This window comes from Lepisma saccharinum, chromosome 4 (genome assembly GCF_977018435.1).
Source record: "Lepisma saccharinum chromosome 4, izLepSacc3.1, whole genome shotgun sequence".
NCBI classification, from domain to species: Eukaryota; Metazoa; Arthropoda; class Insecta; order Zygentoma; family Lepismatidae; genus Lepisma; species Lepisma saccharinum.
In genome coordinates this window covers 101921232-101944929 of record NC_139232.1, presented here as the reverse complement: position 1 = coordinate 101944929, position 23698 = coordinate 101921232, and the positions used below count along the sequence as shown (strand labels likewise).

Here is a 23698-nt window from a genome sequence, read left to right as displayed (position 1 = left end):
ATTTTCCTGCTTTTATCACATATTTTCAACATTTTTGACACATAAAAAATAAATATTTCTGAGTTTTTTAGCACATAAAGTTCCGTTCCCTAATAATGACAATGAATTTTTCTTTCAGATCATCCGACACAATGGTGTTCAACACAACCCAATCCGGTCTGAACCCTATAACGTGGGGCGAGGTGCTGAACACAGGGAGGAGGCATGTGTACGAGAACCCCCTCGGAGGGGCCGTCTGGTATCCCGACGGTAGCATCAAGAGCAGCAAAGTGGTCCACGCCATCTGTGTCTTCTTCTTCCACCTGCTCCCGGCTTATCTCATCGACTTCATCGTCGCCCTGCTGGGAATGAAACCTTTGTAAGTGATGGGGAAGTGAGATTCTTGGCACATATAACTGGTTCTTCTACCAATGAAAGTATATGCAGGGTGAGTCATAAGTCTCCATACAAATGGTGAAAACGGTGATTAATGTTTATTTTTCCTTTTCAGGCAGGTGAACCAATGAAAATAGATGCCACTAACGAAGGAAGAACGGATTGACATCATTCTGTTGGCTGGGAATGTTACCACCCGCCATGTAGCACGTACATTCAATGCAACCCACAGAACGCAGATAACCCATGGCCAAACTTATCAAGAAATTCAGAGGGACAAGTTCTGTCGCCGACGAAAGCAGGCCTGGAAGACCAAAGACAGCAACAGATGAAAGGAGGGTAACGCAGGTGCCACGGTGTCATGGGTTATCTGCGTTCTGTGGGTTGCATTAAATGTACGTGCTACATGACGAGTGGTACCACCCCTAGCCAAACAGAATGATGTTAATCCGTTCTTCCTTCGTTAGTGGCATCTCTTTTCATTGGTTCACCTGCCTGAAAAGGAAAAATAAACACCATTTGTATGGAGACTTATGACTCACCCTGTATTATTTTTATTATTTTGATGCTTCCTTTCAATTACTGATAATAGTAATAATAATAATAATAATGCGCATTTATCTCCTGATAACAAAAAAAGTAGAAATATACCTAAGCGTAAGGTAAGAAGGCAAGGGGGACACTCGATCCTAAAAATTTGCAGGTTTATTAAAATTTACAAATAAATTGTATTTCTATTAACTTTCTGGACATGTTTTCCTCCCCAAATTTAGGCCACAAGTTACGCTGCTGGAAATATATACACATTTCCTGATCCAGAAAACTCCGAAAATTACAAAACAAGGTGTAAAATAAATCACTACATGTGTCCAATTTTGACAAATTCTGTAAAATATACATTTCACATGAAATATAAAATATTTATTTATGGAGAAAAATGCAAAAATATGCAAGATAAATTTGCTTCCGTTTTTGTCAAAGCGCACAAGAAAACATTTTTTTTCAAAATATTCCTTTAAAAACAATAACATGCATTTGCATAGAAATCATCAGTCCATTGATAAGCAATTTTTCACTTTTAAAAATGGGCAAGGTGCAAAAAAATAATACTGAAAAACTTTGCTGTCAATTGTTTGAGTACTTTACCAAGTGTGGGGGATATTGCCATGGTATCATAGAGATGTTATAGGCAATCGGAAAAATGTGTAAGTTTCTATTTTCAGTATGGTGAAAATTCAAAAACGAATTCAAGGTGGTTTGGAGGTACTGCAATACTACACGACGAAAGAATGGAAATTCGTCAACCACAAGTATCGAGAATTAAGTGAGAAGCTCCCACCTGAAGACCGATCAAGCTTTTTCCTGGACATAGAGGAAGTGCACTGGGACACCTACATCAAGGATCTGATACTTGGAACCAGGCAGTACTGCCTGAAGGAAGATCCCAGCACGCTACCCAAAGCAAGACGACATCAACAAATGTAAGTGGTATTTAAGTGACAACCTGGTGTCTGGTAGATTAACTGAAACGGAAATTCTGGGTGCGTCAGCAGTTAGGCTATTAGTACCCGCCACATTATACGGGACACCGCCCCTTACTAAAATAACATAACTGTAATGTCGTATAACAAAAATATTAAAACATTCTGAGTTCGATTAAAAGCTGAGGCTGCAAAGGGGCACTCAGCACACATAAGGACAAAAACAGGACAATGCACAGAATTATACTGGCCATAGTGCCAGTCACCAGAGCCTCGTTAGTCAGCTGAGTGCAATCCAGGGTGTACTACGTGGAAGTGAAGTTGGCAATTGGGTGTACTAGGTGGAAGGATCATCCCTTACAACCCTTTATGGAATTATGAATGTATGGTATACTAAGATATGAAAAAGTAAAACAGTACGTTTTATTAATTTTTCAAATATTTAAAAATAAAAATAACACCGAAAATTAAATGAAATAAATTTGCAATAATTTTAAAATAAAATAAATCAATAAACAGTGCCTAAAAATTTAGAAAATAAATAAATAACATCAAATAAATAAATTATACAAATAAATTGTGCCTAAATCAAAAAATAAATAAATTAAATTAAAATATTTAATAATTTAAACTAGACAAGCTTAAAATATATTTTTTTGTTGTTGTTTAAAAAAACCATTTGTTTTTGTTGCTTAGCAACATACAAATTATTGCAATTTTAATTATATTAAACAAATTTCTTCCATACATAAAAAAGAAGGTAAAGTGTTCCCCTGTGCATAGCACCACGCCATGAAGGCGTATAGGGGGTGTGGGGGTAACGCCCCACACTTTCTCGATCCGGTCGTGAGTGGGGATGATGTGCTCAGCATCACGCCCCTGACCGCCTTTACCCCCCAGGATTTCCCCCAGGTACCCATGTTATTCGACGCTGGGTGGGCGCCGGGGCCGCTTCCATCGTTAGAAAAGTTCCCGGATTTGAACCGGCCGGGGATCGAACCCGGGACCTTTAGCATGGTAGTCAGACGCGTTACCGACTGAGCCACCGCGGCCATTTCCATACATAAAAGCTTCTAATTTTATTCATCTGCTTCAAAAATCTTTTAAATATCCACATATTATTACAAATTTATTATTAATAACATTTATTATTAATATGTTTACAATTTTTATAATTTATCACTATACATATCAACACAAAAAAGTATTACTTATAACCAAAAGCATACTACAAATTAGCCTTAACTGAGCTTAAAAATAATCCACCTCCTGTGGAACAGCCTTATAATAATATTGCATCACTTGTTGAAATTGTACAATTAAATATTATTCAGTCGCCAAAACCTCCACCCCTGCCTCCGTCCCGTATTATTCAGCTAAATATAATAGAAGAAGTTCAAAATCCATCAAGAAATATTGTAGTTCTCAAAGACGAAGTTTTAAATCTGTATCTGTCAAAAATAAACCTCAAAAATTTGCAGTAAGCAAAAGAGACAGTGAATTTCCAATAACCCAGTAAATAATATTGAACAGAAAAAAGAAACAAAAGTAATGCTCATGGAAATGCGTAGTCTTACCCGTTGCTTGGGGTAAGAATGCACACACTAATATTATTAATGTGACAGCATTAACATATCGGACCAACCGTTAACGTCTTTTTGTAAATCCGCAACAATTTACAAAAATGATGTTCAAAATGTGCGTTTGATATGAACATGATCTTGGAGTCTGCAATCTTACAAACTCATCCTCCGGGGGCCACAGTTAGGGAACAACTGCCAGAGATATGCAAATGGAATTTACATACAGCCTATGATATTTACAAAACTGCTGATGTTAGATAAAATAGTTAACCCTCTCCCCTACTAACTAGTAAATAGTAATGTCGCTCATGAACTGCGAATGGTGTGCTTGAAACTGGATAATCATCCCACTTTTATATGTGTTTGTGTGTGTGCGTGTGTATGTACAAGATTTAAGAGAAATGAAGAATGATTTTTCATGTAGTCTGAAACTACACCGAGAGTCGTAGTGCTCTTATCTATGCATGAATGTAATTTTTAGAATATTTTATTTTCTATTCTTAACATGATATGAGTTGGTGTGAGTATGTGTGATATTTTGTGTTTATGTATATGGTTGAGTGAAAGAAAAGAGTATGTATGGCCTTAACTCTAGCACTTAAAATAATACAAATACAATAATAATAATATAGTAGTAGTAGTAGAGGGATCAATTACACACTAAATGGGCTGCAGAAAAAAATCTGAATTTATTGAGTATATTTGAATTCTCAGTGGCTTGTGCCATTGCTTCTTTGGCGTGATATAAACTTACACATGAGCATAGGAGTCCATGTAAACTAGTGACGAAAGTCCTCATTTGTCTATTCCAGCTTGTACTGCATCCATATCCTAACCACCGGCGTGTTCTACGTTCTCATGGCTTGGCTGGTGTTCTCATGGATAGGGGTCATCGTTTGCGGCTTGGACGCAATGTTCGACGGCGTCTTCAACTGGATGTCATCGGCTACAATAGTCAGGGTAGCTGCGGAAGCGGAGGATCATCAATCAAACTCTGTCTGATGTGTTCGAACATTTTGGAGATTTGATGCATAAAGTTCCTTTGAAATGCAATAACAACTTACAAGTAGGAGTGATGAGTTACTCAGCAGCACAACTCGTGCAACAGTATTTTTCATGTATGTTCCTAACATGATGATGGTTGTGCGCACACCGACCTCAGAAACGTTTCACTAAGTGTTTACCGTATAAACTGAACAAAGGTTACGTGCCAGTCTCGCTTGCACGTGAGTTTTGTAAAGAGTGGTGATTATGCATTTTTTAGTGGCCAATGCTGTATTTTGCCAGAGTTTCATGTGTATACTTTAAAAGAAAATCAGTGGCAACACTGGGTTAATCACATTTTACTTCACCTCGTCACATTGGGCAGCATGAATAAAAGCGAGCACGTACTCGTAAGCATTTTTCGTATGAGTAAAGTTCCTTTCGCATAGTTGCATAGTTTCCAACTTAGAAAACTTCTCAAAGATATATCAACTTTCTTACAACAGTGATCATAAGTGCCTGGAATATTTCTGAGCACGTGTTCTTTTAATCATATTTAAATGCGAGTACATCTTCAACACTTGACCATTTGCTTCCTCCAGTGTCAACGAGTTCTCAGTATTTTATTCATACAAATCTGAGTATGTTTAAAGAAAAAACACTTTATTCGTACGACTCAATAGATGCTTAAATGGTGCATTGTATATAATAGAAAAAAGCCAATAAATTTGCCTACCAATGTAATAAAAAAAGTAAAAGATAAAGCCTTATCCTGTACATTGCAAGTAGCGGGTGTGTGGAGGTGGTGTGATCAACACCTCGTTCCGGCCTTCTATACAGCCAACAGATACCCATTTTATACTGCATGAACATCAGAACCGCCTTAAGCATGGGGATGGTCTGAATATATCATCAGTTAGATTGCCTATCCCGGGAATCGAACCCGGGTCTCCAGTGTGGCAGTCAGGCAACCTACCGACTGGACCGCTGCTCCTTCTACCAGTGGAATACTATTTTTTTGCATTTTTGTTTCCATACTCTCATTTGTAACGTGAAAATAAAGAGATTTTTTAAAAAATATATGTTTTTTTAAATAAAAAATTAGCAACATCTCGCAGTATATAAAAACTTCGCTGCATTAGAACGAATTTATAAACTGCAAATGTCAATTTACACTTGAATAAGTTCGTTCTGTTTTGACCACACCTAATTTAACCTTTCATAATGCAGAGGGGAACAATATTACCAATCCCAAATATAAACCATATTATACTTCTGTTTAAAAGGTAAGATTGCAGCATAGGCGTAGCTAGAACGTTATATTTGGGTGTGCACAATGAAAAAAAAATGAGGTCTTGTACCTTTTTAATAGCATGTTTTGCAACACAATTACTTGTCTCTTTAACTGCACTGATGTTTGTAAAGGAATATAAATTCACTAAATGACAGTGTTGAAAATTTCTGAATATATGTAGTAGAAAAAATCATATTGCATAGAAATTACACACACACAAAACGTTCATAAATGTTACAAACAAATACATCAAAATACACGTCATCTATAACAAGAGACGTCTGTCAAAAGGTGCAATGTTCTTAAACTCATCAATAACTTCATTTACATCAATAGACTAAGCTTTTTCCTGTTCCACAAATAGCAAGATCAGGGCTTCCAATCTATCCTGCTTCTGAGTTGCTCTTAATTTAGTTTTAACTTGGGAAAGCTTGTGCAGCTTGTGACAGGTATAGAAGAAAAGCGCTGCAGTACAGAGTAGAATGCAGTAAATATCTTCTTTCTCCAATGACATCAAAATATCCAAAAACTATAGACACTCGTTTCGTCAGCGATAATGCACACGTTTGTACCAAGTAATGACATTTTCAACTCCTTACAAACTGCCGCTTATTTTCTCTCTTATTGAAATATCTGTCTTTAATTCTCTTTGATAAAGCAGCACATTAGGGTGTGCTTAGGCACACCCGGCACACCCCGTAGCTACGCCTATGGATTGCAGCACTATGCCTACTTATATTGAGATGCTATTCATAGAAAACTTGATAAGGAAAAACAATCTACACCTTCTAAGTCTATACTTTGACGATCGGTAAAAACAATTATTATGAACCAATTAACCGGTGAGACATTTTTTAAAAATAATATTATTATATTAGAAATAATATTACATCAATATCTGACTCACCTCAAAAGTATATTATTTGCGAAGTTACAACAAAAATGAACATTTACATATATTTCATAACACGCTAAGCGATGTTGTCAATTGCTTTACAATATGATTAATATTTACATATTATGTTTGTCAAATAGAATTTTACCAATTGCAATGCCACGAACGATAGATGTACGTACTTTGCCTATATCACATCGTATGATGTTAGAACATGCTTCAATCAAACTTAAGTTCCAGAAATATTAGATCAAGTAATACGACGATCCAAATGCTTTTTAGTACAGTTATACTGTTCATTGCCATATTTCCATTGTTTTATAATGCAAGCTCAAATTCATTTTCATAACTTATCAAGCGTTCAACACCTATGCATTGGTAAGCAGAACTCTTGCTTGTATAGATTAGCAACGCGCCGAAAAATATGACGTACTGAATTCTATGAAGCATTGTTTCTTCTGTGAGTAATACACACATCCACACAAACGTCACTGAAGCAAGCAGTTTTTTACCTTTCTGGTTACAGTCTTACGATGTTTATTGGTGTGGAAGTTCGTATTAGTGCTCAAATGGAAATTCACGTCTTGTTGTTCTTGAATCCACGTTTGCTTTTCGACTGATAAAAGTGTCCAAATACGATCTTCTCATTCAAATACATATAATTTTGTAAGTATGAATGTTACAGTACTTTTGCCGCCATCTATGGTGTAGTGTTTAGCACAATTCGATGCACTTTTGTTGGATTCGGTTGTCTCACACTAGTAGTTCATTTCACCAGTCATCCTCATCGTCGCGATTAGACTTCAGAGAAGAAAGGTGGCGTAATACGAGAAAGATAAATCTATATATATATAAAAATGGATGTATGTGTGTGTGTGGGGGTGGGAGTGTATATTTGTTTGTTCCGGCAAAACTCTCGAACGCCTGGAGCAATTTCAACCAAACTTGGTACACGTATCACTTGCAATCTGGAAAGAATACTTTTGGGGTAAGATACCCCTGGCACGCCTAGGGGTGGGGTGGAAAGGGGTGACATGTAAAAATAATCGAGAACCACCGATATTAAATTCAGCACAAACAGACATCCGTGACTCTATGCAATCCGCACAACGATAGTGTTTCTCGGGTTGTCTAACATTCAGGCTGTGTTGCGATTCAACTCCAAGTTTATCACCTATCGGCATGGGGGGTGAGAGGGGGTGTAAAATAAAATGCCACAAATGACCTAGATTAGTGTCGAATCCATAGTTTTCGGAGTCGCTAAGCTAATTGGTGATATTCACGATCACATTTAAAATTAGTTACATTTTACACTATAGTTACAATTCATTATTTTCCTGTCTAATACAAGATTGGGATAAATGAATACCCGGTCCGGGTGATCAGCTAGTAATTTATAAAAAAACCAAACAAAAAAAATAACCATCATATTATTGAAGGGCATTTTAGAAAAATAGTAATTATTTTTGTGCTGTATTGTAGTGACGTGGATTGGTTGAGTGCAGCCAACCTTTCAATATGTCGCAACCGTAAAGGCAAGTCACATGGACCGTATTGTTGTCTCCTGAACCGTATATTTACATCATTTAAGGGTTTATTGTATGTTATACACACACATATACAGGGTGATCCACTCGCTCTCGGCCCCTGATTTCGCTTATAAAAATCAAACAATTGGTCACAATGTACGATTGGCATTTAACGGCAGAATCGCCCAGACGCACGCGCATGCCCACTAGAGAGAGTGTGGGGCCATCTCCAATGACGTCACCATGCTTCTCATACACCAAGGTGTGTCGGTTGCAAATTTCATTACATTATAACCAATAGTTTGATTTTCATAAGCGAAAATCAGGAGTCGAGAGCGTCCTGGTTTATTTAAAGTCATTAGGACATAAGCGCATACCCACGAATGTATGCGGGCCTATTCCCCCCCTTTGTTTTTAAATTTACTTATTATGTTATACAGCAGTAACTTCAATTCTTTTTTGTCTGTACAAATCCATCTCTTTTAAAAATAAATAGCTACCCTTACGTAATGAGAAATAAGGTTTGGGCACAACTCAAGGGGTCGCCCTGCCCTGTAACCGCCCTTGCTGGCCTGCGAAAAGTCCCCCACTGGAGAAAAATTTCCTTAAACAGGCGACTAAATGAAACACGGAAATGATAGTAAAGTATGTAATTAACAAAAGTTGCAGCCGTTATTGTACATAGGAGGCTTCACGAAGTTGTTATCCCCTCACCTCCACACATATACCGGGTGACCAGAATTAAAGTTACCCAACTCAGAGCCCTCTGTAGCCTGTTTGAGGCATCGTAGAACCCTGAAATTTGATGAATCCACTATGCAGACCATGGGAAAGAGGATGGCGATAAAAAAAAAAAATAGTTCAATTTTCCGCCACCAGGTTGCAATGTGGCGCTGTACTTCCATGATGGGTTGTACAAATAATCACGTTAAGTGATTTAGCTGAGTTATTAATTAGAAAGACATTTGTTAGTGGCTGGAAGTTGCGAGAAAATAATCTCTCATTTATTGCATGATTGCAAGGTAAAGGCAAATCCATAACCAATTGGAACAGTTTACGTCATTATTACAACCCATCACGGAAGTACAGCGCTTCATTTCAACCTGGTGGCGGAAAATTGAACTTTTTATCACCATCCTCTTCCCCATGGTCTGCATAGTGGATTCACAAAATTTCAGAGTTCTACGATGCCTCAAACAGGCTACAGAGGGCTTTGATTTGGATAACTTTAATTCTGGCCATCCGGTACATCTGGGTCTGATGCTGGAGATTTGAATATGAAATTAGGTCGCTTAAACTAAGTTATAAATTGTTGAAAGGCGGCGGTGGTCCGAAATGTTGGGAATTCCTGGGCATGACATCTGTTAATTAATATGATCTATTAGCTCAAAAAGTGCGGCTCCAGCCCGATAGGTGGGAGAACAGCCACTCGCCCTTCAATAAAGAAAATTTGAATTTGAATTTGAAAAATATTTACAAAACAATAATAATAATAATAAACAATTTTTAAGTAAATATATTTCATTCTTCTATTTTTAAATTTAAACTTCAAAGTTCCGCATTTCCTCTTAATATTCCTCGACAGATGCTCCTTCCCGGTTAGGCTATTTTGAACAATATAGATATTCGTGTACTGCAAATGGAAGATCAATACATAAAATATTCCCTTGAAAACTCACTAAAAATATATTTATTCATGAATGTGAAAGTTCTCAAAATGTTATTAAAAAGTAGGAAATGATCTGAAATACATACCCCCATCAATATAATGCTTTCAATGTGAATTATTTCGATGAGAAACTCTTGTAAGTTAAATTCTTGATGGCAGCCCTAAGTGTTCTTATGGGTCATTTCCATCATTTTGTGACACTTGCATTGATTTTCCATGTTCATGGAACCCTACCATGTTAAATATCGTTGTAAAGCTTAAATTCTGCAATTTCTGAATATGGAAAGAATTTTCCATTCAAGATGGCCACATTAATGTACAATGCGTTTGAAATAAGCTCATCACAAAATCAAGGAAGTTTCTGATTTTTACGGTAATTTGGAAGTAAAAAAAAAAGATATGGAAAATGAAAATTATGATTAAAATGTGTTACTGACCAAATAATATGACATGTATGGAGTGTGTAAATGCCTTAATGGAAGAAACTTTGTGCTGCTAGTTCTATGGTCCTGAATGTGCGTCGTATCGATGTTACGTTAGTCACGAAAAAAGCATATTTTAAAGCTTTTTAGATAAAAGAGTGGCCACTCTAAGACCATGTTCCCGCTTTTCAAGGATAACTTTCCAAAAGTTCAAGAGTACAAGTAGATATTTTCTCTACTTCAACCTCACGTATTACCCGCCTCTCATCACCCATACAAAAATATATTAACGGTGTAAATCGTCTGCGTGATTCCAATGCGCCCAAAAATTCTAATTTAATATAATTAAACGGGGTATCACATACTATTTTAAAATATACAATTTAAGGTTCGGAGTTTACATACACACATACTCCGACACGAAAAATATACAAACATAAGTTTGAAACTCAAATTTACCCAATCAAGTTCAAGATATCTTATCTTGCAATCATCTTTTGTCTGTCAGATATATTATTCTGCAAAGGACACTAAACAAGTAAACGGATTGAGACAATTCTGTTTATTTTTCATGCAGCTTCCTTATTCCTTCCTCAATAAAAATAAAAGCTAAATGGTGAAAATTTTGCCTCAGAGCACTTGTAAATGTGTGAATTCATAAACATTGCACTTTTTCACGTCTGCGAAGAAAAATTCACGTAGAATTCACGCATAATTCCCGGAATTCAAGGAATTCCCGGTGAGTAGCCACCAGGACCGCCGACTTGTCAAAATTATTGGGGGGGGGACCTCTGATCACTGAAATAAATTAATGAATGACTCACTCTCTCCCTTTTTTAAGTTTTGGCCTCAGTTTTCGGAATCTCATAAAAGCCCATGAATTCCTCAAAAATATTAAATTAAAATTTTCATTTACAGTTCGAATGCAAAATGTCATTTTTTCACGGATGGATATGTCACAAGTTTTGTCAGCCATAATAGCAAAATATTCCCGACTTTTAATATCTGCTACCACGGAGCGCAAAACAGATCTCCCTAATATATCAATGATCTCGTTCTGAATGTCATGTGAGCCATTTGTAGCCCAAACGTCCCATCTACTTCCCTAGTTCATGCACATTGTCCTTTGAAACTCTTTTTAGTAAAAATTTTAACAATACTCATAATTACATACTTAGCATATACTAATAAGTCATGTGTTTTGCTGTCTCTGGTCATAGCCCCCGCAAAGTTGATGGTTTAGCGGTCGCAGCCCTCCAAAGTTGATGGTCTAGAACATTTCAAATGTGTATTTAAAGTTAAGTTCATGTGGGACAATTCAGAGTAAACTTTTCAAGAGAAGCAAAATAATACATTAGATCCTCTTAAGCAAAATTATCAGGGGGCTCTGCGCCACATCGTTAACATGGGGGGGGGGGCTCGAGCCCCCACAAGCCTCATGGAGTCGGCGCCTATGGTAGCCACCCTGTATAAGCAAAACTCTTACACCAAAGTGTAGAGCCAACAAATGACCTCATAAACTATAATTGGAAATATTGCTCCAAAGTTCCAATAAAAGCTGTGACTAGCGAAACTAGATCAACGTAACTAACATAACGTAAGTAGGTGGCACCATGTGTAAAAAAAGTGGGCTAAGTGTTGTCATAAATATTGAATTGTTTGAATTGATGTTTTAAGTCCACTTTATGCACAGATAGGTTAATCGGGACTGGACCTACAGTTTTAACAGTGTGATCCGGACCACTGTGCAATGTGTCTCTACGAGGTAGCGAACCCGAGATCCCTTGATTACAAGGCGGCGACGTTACCACTACGCCGACGGAGAGGCCCTAGTATCATAAGTATATAGTAAACATTATGTTAAGTTGTAGCTCACGGTTGCTGCCAGAGCTGGGACATAAGGATATTTCTTTAAAAACATCCCACATCCTAGTGCCATTCAACAAGCCTGATAAGTAAGGGCAGTGGGACGCATTAAGGTTTTCTTGTATCGGTAAGCAGGGGACCAAATAGCAACCAGTGGAACCATATCACTTGCCACAGAACAGTTAGAAGTGGACAATGCAAGTAGTAATGATTAAGGTTACGATTTTCATGACTTAGCATTTTTTTGGGGGGGCAAGGGTGATGTGTTCCCCAAACATATAGAAATTCATATTATGAAGAAACTAATTAAGTTAAGGAGCTTTTTAAGGGCATATTTTGGCACACTTGGCCTTTTTTGCGTGATATAGCATATTTTGATGGATTTTCGGTCATATTTAGCATATTTCTGCATTTTCAAGAAATATGCATTCATTTGTGGATTCGTTCTTACTCCCATGTTTGGTCGAGAGGGTTTCTTTCTGGACTGTAGCAAAATCTTTTTAATTTTTTTTGAAAATTTAGAGAAAGTATTCATTGTGTATTGCAACTCAGGGCCCATAAAGTGAACTAAAAATAGTACTATGTGAAAATATTTCAGCATAAGTTAGATATTGATGTTTGAAACAGTCCAGTTATAGGGGCATATTTTTCAAATTATAGTGTATATTTTGTAAAATTTTAGGTCATAAGAGCATATTTTATTTTGCATATTTTGGTGATTTTGAGGTCATCAAAATCCTATCCCTATTAATGATTCTATTGCCAGGAACCTGATGCATTCTTTAAGTCCCGGTGACTGGTATGTTGTGTCATAGTTGGTTAACATTGATATAGTCCAGAATGACATAGAAGCCTCCGTTACGAGTAGAGCTGGATCATACTTTAAGTGACCTCTGCCAAGGACCACATTTCTTATGAGGAGGCTGATCCTTTGAAAAAAATCAGTCTTCCGGTCATGGTCAATAGTAGAGAACATTTTTCATCTAATGAAGAGATGTAAGCAGTTGATGTGAATACAGAGACCTCCCCCCCATCTCTCTCTTTTTACGTCTCTCTCTCTCTCTCTCTCTCCGTGATGTAAGATTCAAATTTGTAATGTCAAGAATATCACATTGTTATCATCCTTATGTGTTTCTTAAGCTTTTACTTTACGTTACGTTTGTCACATCATTTGTACGATGTGCATAAATTTGTTACAATGCTTTGCTGAATTTCTAGAATCTGATATCTTGTCATTTCACTCTTCAGATGTTCAGAATAGGAACCTTCGTTTTTCTTGCATTGAAGTTTTTTGTTTCAATATGTGTGGCAAACAATGTTACATTAGTCACATTGAATAAGCTGAGTTAAAAATGAGTAAGCAATTATATATTTAAATATTACTTATGATACATCTCACATCAAACTCAATTCCATAATTTCCACAGAGTTATAAATATTTACTATTCAAAGTTTAAATCTTTTAGTTGTTTCTAATTTAATGCAAATGGACATTCTTTTAATAAAAGGTTCAGAACGTGAAAAGAAAATTTTAAAATGAAAATGCAATACTCTGCCCTCTATCGAGCTTAAATAAAACTAGAAGTACGTGTAGAAGCTCCTGCCATCTACAGAGAAACACGACAATTACTTGCGCAGGAAAGCGGCTCAAGTTTATCAACTGCACGGAGCCTTAAATGTATTCTGGCAGCTACCGAATTCTTACTGCACTACTTGCTTTTTCTTCACACAGATACCCGTTGGAGGCACATAGTGGTTCGGATTCCACTTTAAACTGTAGGCCCAGTCCTACTCCTATTTGTGCATCAAGTGGACTTCAAAAACTAAAATTATTTTCACATAGTACTGGCTTGTGCGTATGCATTTCGTCTCTTTAAACAGTGGTGAGAACATTTAAATTTGTGCTGTAAAATAATGATACGATTTTTCAGTGGTGTATAGCTATTCTATTTATCCTTATTCATTGTAACAGTTAGTTTCATAAATAACGTTACACTAACACGAAATTTAAAATAGAAATGTCCACTCGAGCATTTCTTGCACTAAACGATTTTGCCATCAAGCTTTCATTGATTGATTGATTAAGTTTATTTAATGGTCGCATTTCTTCCACTTTTGGCTAATCGGGACGATGAGGATGACTGGCGATAAGACGAAGTGGACGAAGGGACAATCACAAGCACATATGAACGACACATCAAGCCTCGCAGAGGATTACATTGGCCGTGGGTCTAGTCGCCAGAACCTCGTTAGTCTGAAAGACTGCAGTTACCGAGATGTACTACGTGGGAGTTGGTTAACTTTTGGTTGCCTTCTCAAAAGTTCACTCCTTACAACACTAGCGTACACTGGATTTTTTTCGGAGGGGCTGGAATTGAAAAAGTGGATATCAAATAACTACAAAATATTTCGTAAAATTACCACTTCTAAACTTCGTTTTAAAAATTGTTCAAAGACAAAAATGGTATGTTTGTGCCTGTTATATAGTTTGTATTTACCACTTTGCTTTTTCCCCGACTTATTTACAGCTTCGTAAATAATTTGATTTTTCTCAAAATTACTGGAGGGGCTACTCCTCTAAGTACGCCAGTGCCTTACGCCCCAGCAAGTATTCAATCATACAATTACAGTAATTTTTGAGTTAATAATGACGTTCCAGCGAAGGAAAACATGGACGAGATATTGAACACAGCACTAAAAGCTCAGAGTGCAATCATTCTCCCAGTTGCACACGCAAATTACACTCACGTATTGCAACGTGTCGCCGGCTACTAGAGAGCCATCTATACCTCTACAGTATCTGGCCGGAGGGGCAAGTGCGTTGCTTACATGTGTCTTACCACGACATCTGTTGGCCTTATTGGCTAGCCCAGGGGTTTTCAAACTATCTTCTATCTTGGCACCCCTCCGCTGCCAAAATCAGCACGCGCTTCCCCTCCATAATAATAATAATATATAAATACACATGACCATAAAAAGAAACACAAAATCTTATCATGTGTTTCTTTACTGCTGGTAGATATACAAGTAAAGAAAATATATAATGTGTGAGATTGCTACAGGTGGCGAACAATATAAGCTGGTGTTAATTCATTCAGCGATACGACATTCATGTGAAATAAGAATAAATACAGGCAGTATAAAACTCGGATAATGGATGTTAAAAACAGACATACATCAATGTTTGGATTTCTTCATTTACGTGATGTAGTTGTAATTATAGTCCTGTTTCTTCTAACAACTTTCTCGATGTACGAAAGCAATGACCCCAATGCTTTAATTTTTAATCCTTCTCTTACAAAGCGGCAACTTCCTTTTGAAGGCTGACACTTTGTCTGATAGGTGCAGGATCCTTTTTACCTTGTAGAGATACATTCAGAACATTCAATTTGTGTAAAATATCAGAAAAATCCACTATGAATGCAGTTTTTGGCATCATCATGTCTCCTACAAAGTAAGAGTGCAGTTGAAAAACACGGGAGATGGCGTTGCTGTGGAAGAACCAATGGTAGAGAAGATATTAATAGGATTTTTATTAACATATTTTAACTTTCAGAAAAAATATTTTATCTGAAGCTCTGTTGTTCATCTTCTAAACTCATTGTCCATACCTCAGCACTGTAAGTTTTTACCGGTCTTATAAGTGTCTTGTAAATCAATAGTTTGTATATCTGCTAATTAACTTGCTTTTTAGTAATTGTATATTGGCATAATATGCTTTGTTCCCTGTGTTTATTCTTTCTCTAATTGTATCATGCATATTATTTTGGGCATTTATCGTCATTCCAAGATACTTGAAGTTTGTTACTGCTTCGAATTTCTTGTCATCTATTGTAAATTGGTGGTAACGTTTCTTTACCTTGTTTTGGTATCAGTAGTATGAATATGGTTTTGTTCATGTTTGTCTGTAACCCAATTTTATTTCCTTCTTCTTCTAATATTCTGTATGTTCTGTTCTGGATATTATAACTACGTCGTCGGCATATACATTAATTTGGCTAAAACAGAAAGAAGAATATTTAGAAAAATTTATGGACCAATCAAGGATGGAGATTTTTGGAGAAGTCGAAACAATGAAGAGATAAATTCCATCTTAAACCAAAAGGATATAGTAAGATTTATTAAAGCCAGAAGAATTACTTGGATGGGTCACATAGAACGTATGAATAAGGATAGAATGCCGCGAACAATCACGTATGAGAGAATGTATTCCACAAGAATAAGAGGCATACCCAAACTAAGATGGTGGGATAGTGTCGTACAAGATCTACAAAGAATGGGAGTCCATGGATGGAGGGAGAAGATATTGGACCGAGATGCTTGGAGGCTGATAGTACAGGAGGCTAAAGCTCACCTAGAGCTGTAGAGCCAGTTGGTAAGGTAGGTAAGCCAGCGCCTCCCCTGCGAAATTTCGGCGCCTCCCTTGCGAAACTTCGGCGTATCCCTTGCGAAACTCGGCGCCTCCCTGCGAAACTTCGGCGCTTCCCCTGCAAACCTTCGGCGCCTCCCCTGCGAAACTTCGACGCCTCCTATGCGAAACTTCGGCGTATCGCCTGCGAAACATCGTCGTTATCCCTGCGAAACTTCGGCGCCTCCCCTGCGAAACTTCGGCGTCTCCCCTGCGAAACTTCTGCGCCTCCACTGCGAAACTTCGACGCCTCCCCTGCGAAACTTCTGCGCCTCCCCTGCAAAACTTCGGCGCCTCCACTGCGAAACTTCGGCGCCTCCCCTGCCAAACTTCGGCGTCTCCCCTGCGAAACTTCAGCGCCTCCACTGAGAAACTTCTGCGTCTCCCCTGCGAAACTTCGGCGTCTCCCCTGCGAAACTTCTGCGCCTCCACTGCGAAACTTTGGCGTCTCCCCTGCGAAACTTCTGCGCCTCCTCTGCGAAACTTCGGCGCCTCCCCAGCAAAACTTCGGCGCCTCCCCTGCGAAACTTCGGCGTATCGCCTGCGAAACATTGTCGTAATCCCTGCGAAACTTCGGCGCCTCCCCTGCGAAACTTCTGCGCCTCCACTGCGAAACTTCGACGCCTCCCCTGCGAAACTTCTGCGCCTCCCCTGCGAAACTTCGGCGCCTCCACTGCGAAACTTCGGCGCCTCCCCTGCAAAACTTCGGCGTCTCCCCTGCGAAACTTCTGCGCCTCCACTGAGAAACTTCGGCGTCTCCCCTGCGAAACTTCGGCGTCTCCCCTGCGAAACTTCGACTTATCCCCTGCGAAACTTCTGCGCCTCCCCTGCGAAACTTCTGCGCCTCCCCTGCGAAACTTCTGCGCCTCCACTGCGAAACTTCGGCGCCTCCCCTGCGAAACGTCTGCGCCTCCACTGCGAAACTTCGACGCCTCCCCTGCGAAACTTCGGCGTCTCCACTGCGAAACTTCTGCGCCTCCACTGAGAAACTTCGGCATCTCCCCTGCGAAACTTCTGCGCCTCCACTGCGAAACTTCGACGCCTCCCCTGCGAACCTTCGGCGCCTCCCCTGCGAAACTTCTGCGCCTCCACTGCGAACCTTCGGCGCCTCCCCTGCAAAACTTCTGCGTCTCCCCTGCGAAACTTCTGCGCCTCCCCTGCGAAACTTCTGCGCCTCCACTGAGAAACTTCTGCGCCTCCACTGCGAAACTTCGGCGTCTCCCCTACGAAACTTCTGCGCTTCCACTGCGAAACTTTGGCGTCTCCCCTGCGAAACTTCTGCGCCTCCCCTGCGAAACTTCGACGCCTCCCCTGCGAAACTTCGGCGTCTCCCCTGCGAAACTTCTGCGCCTCCACTGCGAAACTTCGGCGTCTCCCCTGCGAAACTTCTGCGCCTCCACTGCGAACCTTCGGCGCCTCCCCTGCGAAACTTCTGCGCCTCCACTGCGAAACTTCGGCATCTCCCCTGCGAAACTTCGGCGCCTCCCCTGCGAAACTTCGGCATCTCCCCTGCGAAACTTCGTTGCCTCCCCTGCGAAACTTCGGCGCCTCCCCGCACAGTTTGAATATCACTGGGCTAGCCTATCTTGGAAACAACAACTTTGTATTGTGTAATATCTTTTGAGTTCTTTAACTTTATTGTCTGGCAAAATGTAATAAATACTCCGTTCCGGTAATCTCTGGAGCGAGCGCAACTAGTGACTGGAGAGGGCTCGACCAATGAACACCTGCAAGGGAACAGGCTTGCGTGGAGGGGGGAAAGCGATTGCAGTTACCAGCCTTTACAACATCGCTCCACCCGGTCGCTTTTTTGTCCTGCTCTACCTTTATTCGAATTCAGTGCTTGGATCAAGTTCTCACCATCGAAGTTTTCCCGAATCGAGTTCTGGCGTGAGCAGGAATTATTATCCGCTCATCAGTTTCATCTCATCATCATTCATCCTGATCATTGCCGCTATTCAAAAGTTGCAGAAAAGTGGCAAAAAATAACAAATAATACAGATACATGACTCCACATAACTGGAGAAATGACGGTCCAAGACCGTCAATTTCCTCCGCAGTCCAACTACCGTAAATAAATGATCGTGATAGTTTCTCGGCAAAGACTAGTTGCTCTGATTAATGTAATTTGATTTATTCAGTTTTAAACAATATATTCATGGTGTAAGCAAGTGCAATTTATAATCATTATTTACTTTTATTCACGATAAAATATACAAATTGAAAAAAAAACGGTTTTGTACCGTTTTTATAAATTAACTGTAGAATATTTTAAATGTTACGATAACTTCTGACAGTTTACCATAAAAATGGCAAGGCCGTTCGGTTTTTCCATAACCATTAACCTAATTAATGCAATGTTAGAGGTAAGTGACCAACGTCGGACCCCCAACTGGTTTATCGATGATATACATAGGCATATTTCTTAATAGTAAAGTTGGAAATGATTTCTCGGTGTTAAAAAAAACTCTCTGATAAGTTGCCAAAGAGCTCCCTGTGTCAGAATCCACTTTAGGGCATACTGCCAACAGCATTTTGAATTCTAGCAAAAAGTGCAAAGATGAGCGATTTGAAAAAGTACTCCAAATTCGGACCCCCTACTAATATTTGTAAAATAAATATTATAAATGGCAATTGAATGATAATTTAAAGTAGAAAATATAAAGCAAACTGAGATTATGTAATATTATGATGATCTTTTTAAACACAGTTATATCCGAGTACTTATGCGTAAATTCATAGTAACAATGTTTTGCAGTCGTTCTGCTCTAGCAGTCGGCCGACGAACAGACAGATATTACCTGTGTCTCTTCAGAAACAAGGTGAGCCATTTTCGTTCGGCCGAACCGTCTCTCTTAAAGGATGGTCAATATTGTTCCGTTCCGTTGATATGCCATGCGTCATACCAAACAAAGTTCTCTCCATCGCTAAACAAAACATAATATTACTTAATCTCAGTTTGCTTTATATTTTCTACTTTAACTTAATACTTAAGAAATTCGTCCTTTAGTTGAGGTGTAAGTAGAGTCGGACGACCCATTTTTGTCTGGGATGCTTCTTCAGGATTCTAATATCTCTCACTGGATAAAACGTTGTTTTAGGGACAACAAAATTATTAGCAGCTTTCTTCAAGCCCATTTTCTTTGTTCTCATTGCATCCATCGCTCTGGCCATCGACCCATGGGACCAGGACCTTTTCTTGTCGCTTCTGCCTTTTCTTGCCATTATTTGAAACCTATAAAATGAAAGGATATAATCAGACTTCCTCAAAATGTTCCCTGAAAAGTGGGGGTCCGACTTTGGAACATGGAGGGGTCCGAATTAGGAAAGGGCCATTGTTTCAAAAGGTTGCCATCTCCACTTACTGCCTTTACGAAACTATTATATAACAACTTGTGTTAGATCTACTCTACTTTTACATACTAGTAATGAGACACAAACTCTTTTACAAATGTAGAAGTCAAAATCTTATTAAGTTACTGACAGCCGAAATATTTTCACTTCAGCAGGTAAAGAGAAATTCATGCCCACGCGCTGCTACTCAATGCGAAATGAAAAATGACGAGGCCACTGGCTCGTGACGTCATTTAGAATAGTTACCCTACACGTCGTCAGTCTGCGGCGCTTCCTTGAAAAGATAAGCTGGGGGTCCGATTTAGGAGCTGAGGTCCGAGTTTTGTTACTTTCCTCTAATGATTCAGTTTCTAAAAATATACTTACGGCCCACGAAACTGCAATTTATAACCATTATCTATCTTTATGCATAAATTTTCAAATTCAAATAAAAAAAAACAGTTGCTTCCATTTATTGCAAATAAACAGGCACTGTCAAATTTTAACGGCATAATACCGTAAATGTTACTGTAACTTCTAGCACTGCAGTCTTTCTGTTTCTCAAGGACATATTTAAAATTTAGTTCTGTCCAACATCAGGAAGGAATTTCTTTAAAAATTGTAAATGTACTACATTTTGAACATGACAAACAGAGTCACAGGAAAATTGCTTATCTTTTGAGGAAATATACTACTCTGCACTCTGGATGCATTAAAAAAGGGAAGAAAAACTCCAAAGAACAATTCCAACTTACTAGTATTTTAAATTACACATCTGTAATTGTTGTTGAAGCAACATCAAGGGTTTCTCTGCCCCATGAATTACCAACGGAGAGCTTCTGGAGCAAACTTTTAATTTAATTAACCGTCATTGTGACATTTTGTTATTGTTCTCACTAACATGAAAAACAATGATTTACAATATTAACTCTTTATTTCAGGAAATAATAAACTTTATTATTATTATTTTGCACTCCAAAATGTGAATTGATAAAAGAGAACAGAAAAAAAGGAGCACCAATGCTACATTACTGTTTCAGAATTTCAACATATTGAAAAAACAACAGTTTCTTTCTGTATTTACTGTATAAACACTATATTTGAGAAAATAATACAGCTTTCATATTATTATTTGCATTCAGAAATACGAATTGTTACAATATTACTCTTTATTTACAAACCACAATACGACCAGCAACAAGGGTAATAAACAAACAACAAAGGGGAAACAATAACCAGATGAATGCCGCGACACCTATAGTTAAAATATTGATCTAAGTGTTCAAACAGAAGATTCATAGCAAGATTCATTAAAGCATAAATAAGTCCCGAGACCAACCGTGTGTGAGGAGGAGGGGGGTTACTTTTATGTACAGCCCCACAGACACAAATATTAGAATTAGTAAATAAAGTACAGCTCATCGTCAACGCAACATCATAATTTACAATAACTATTATTTTCAACCCTTTGTGAAAAGGACGCACACAGGAGAGACGTTATACACTGTCTGTGGCCTCCGTGCCAACATCCCCCCCCCTGTGGTACCATTGATTCTTGTATTCCATTAGTTGCCTCCCCGATGACGTAGTGGCTTATAAACGTTGTCGTTTTGTATTAAGAGGTCCTGGTGGAGGCACATAGTGGTTCGGATCCCACTTTAAACTGTAGGTCCAGTCCCGATTAGCCTATCTGTGCATAGTGTGGGCAAAAGCTCTAAATAAACTAAAACTCGTATTCCATTATTAAACATTTGGCACTAGATAATTCACGTTCCTCGCTTCGTACTTTTAAACGTTTACCGGCACGACTCATTCTTGTTGAAGCTATCAGCACTGAGCAAACCCAGGTGGCTGGCAACCCGTTGGGGAGAATGGGAGAAGGTGGATTACTTAAACCCTCGCATTCTTCCCATAAAATTCCAACGTAGATTGGCTGGCAAGTAACCATTTTCTTTCAAAATATTGGCGCTACGATCCCGAAAGGAGAAGGGAGTCCTACCTGTTCACATGTAACTATAAGCCTGCCACCGTGACGGACTGGTTAGCACAGCGTGCTACGACCCCAGGGGTCCCGGGTTCGAATCTCGGCATGGGTATAGTTTCATCATATCATCATTCACCCTCATCTTCGCGATTAGCCAAAAGTGGCAGAAATACTAAGTAAAATAAACCAAATCAATAAATCAATCAACATGTAATAATAAATTATATTGAAAGAATATAGTTAAAATTATTTGATAATAAATTTTACGATTGAGAATAGTGTTTATAATAATAAAAATAATAGAAATTATTATTACATGAAGAAGCAAGAGTATGTAGTAAAATTATGCAGACATATAACATCATACATCTTTAACTACCATATTTCTTTAGTTTCAAACAATCGTAAAGAAATATTTGAAAAAAAATCCAAAAATATAGAAAAAACAAGTAGTATATGAAGGGAAAGAAAGAGCGTTAGGCGTTAAAAGAGGTGGGTATTTTAATATAATAAAAAGAAGAGTTACTCTATTATGTGATGTTAATAATATTCCAAGGAATGTGACTATTGATGTTACTAATATGCCGATTGCTACTTCGTTGAAATCTTCAAAAGATCATATTTGTAAAAAGCATTGCTACAGAAGAATATAATGTCAAAATAAGCATAAAAATGCAATATTTTGAAGGGGTGTAAGGAGTGACCAGTTTTGAAAACACCCAAACATCAACCTCTCAACCGCGTAGTACACGTTTAAATAAATTCATTTCCGGTCCAGGATAAAAAAATTAGCAATCAATTTAAATACGGTCCAAGTTCGGTATTGAAATGAAACAATACGCAACTTGGACCGAATTTAAATTGTGCGAGAAAAAGAGGTTTCGGTCTTGTTGCGGAACCTAATAGAACCCATTAGAATTTATGGATTTCTGGACATTTAACTACCCTTCTACATTTTGCAGACTAACAAGGCACTGGCGTCTGTGTGTTAACCTGGCCCTACAGATGGTAGATTAGTGCAATTGTATTTTAAAGAGTTATTAATTTATTTGATATTGATTTTTGGTTATGTAACGTCGTTATTCTACCTGTGTGTTAATCGCTACGATGAGTTTGAGATTTCGTTTTAAGTCCACTTTTATGCACAGATAGGCTGATTGGGACTGGACCTACAGTTTAAAGTGTAATCCGAACCACTATGTGCCTCCACTAAAAATAATCGCGCAGATCAGTTTCTTCTGGAAACTGTTTGCCCGCTTAAAATTAAGAATTTGGGTTTTTTTTTGAGCTGCAATGCATCATAAGACGACGCTATTAGCGTACGGAATCGAGAGCTTTTTCCCTCGATCAGGCAAGACAAGCGATATACGCTCGAAGCCCAATAGTACACGTATAACCGTCAATGCCGGATCCACAAAAACCCCGCAGTGCGGGGGGGGGGGGGGGGGGAGACAAGTAAGCTTTTAGGGGGCCCTCAGCCATCGACATATTATAAGGTTCGTATTTGCGTACGTAAAAAATAAACGTAGTTACTTAGGGGTTACAGAAACGAATAAAATATATATATATATATATATATATATATATATATATATATATATATATATATATATACACACACACACATACAGTTAAAGGTGAATTTAAAGTTCCCTGTGCATATAGCACCGTGCCATGAAGGTAGGGCCCCACATATTTTCGATATCGGACATCTTCGAGGTGATATGGTCAGCACTACGCTCCGGCCGCCTTTTTGAGGCTGTTAGGGCATGGAGCCTATTTTTGCGGGGACAAAGGCGGAAAAATTCCGACCTTAAATCACCCATTTCGGGTCTCCCGCGTGGTAGGCAGACTAAAATCAAAAATGATTCCAGA

General features: G+C 38.5%; 2 protein-coding genes across 4 annotated transcripts in view; both read left to right on the top strand.

Annotated features, from left to right (window-relative positions):
- The window catches only part of LOC145986681 (putative fatty acyl-CoA reductase CG5065), a 41253-nt gene extending 35773 nt beyond the window's left edge, over positions 1–5480 (top strand). For both annotated transcript variants that reach the window (XM_083120984.1, XM_083120985.1), the window contains exons 7-9: positions 119–358; positions 1599–1856; positions 4252–5480. In XM_083120984.1, coding sequence (XP_082977110.1) covers positions 119–358; positions 1599–1856; positions 4252–4441 — 688 coding nt within the window. In that variant the 3' untranslated portion in view covers positions 4442–5480. The remainder of the gene's footprint in view (positions 1–118; positions 359–1598; positions 1857–4251) is intronic.
- A 1644-nt stretch (positions 5481–7124) lies between these two features.
- LOC145986678 (fatty acyl-CoA reductase 1-like) overlaps positions 7125–23698 on the top strand; it is a 125532-nt gene continuing 108958 nt past the window's right edge. For both annotated transcript variants that reach the window (XM_083120980.1, XM_083120977.1), the window contains exon 1: positions 7125–7278. The gene's annotated coding sequence lies outside the window, so the exon portion shown is untranslated. The remainder of the gene's footprint in view (positions 7279–23698) is intronic.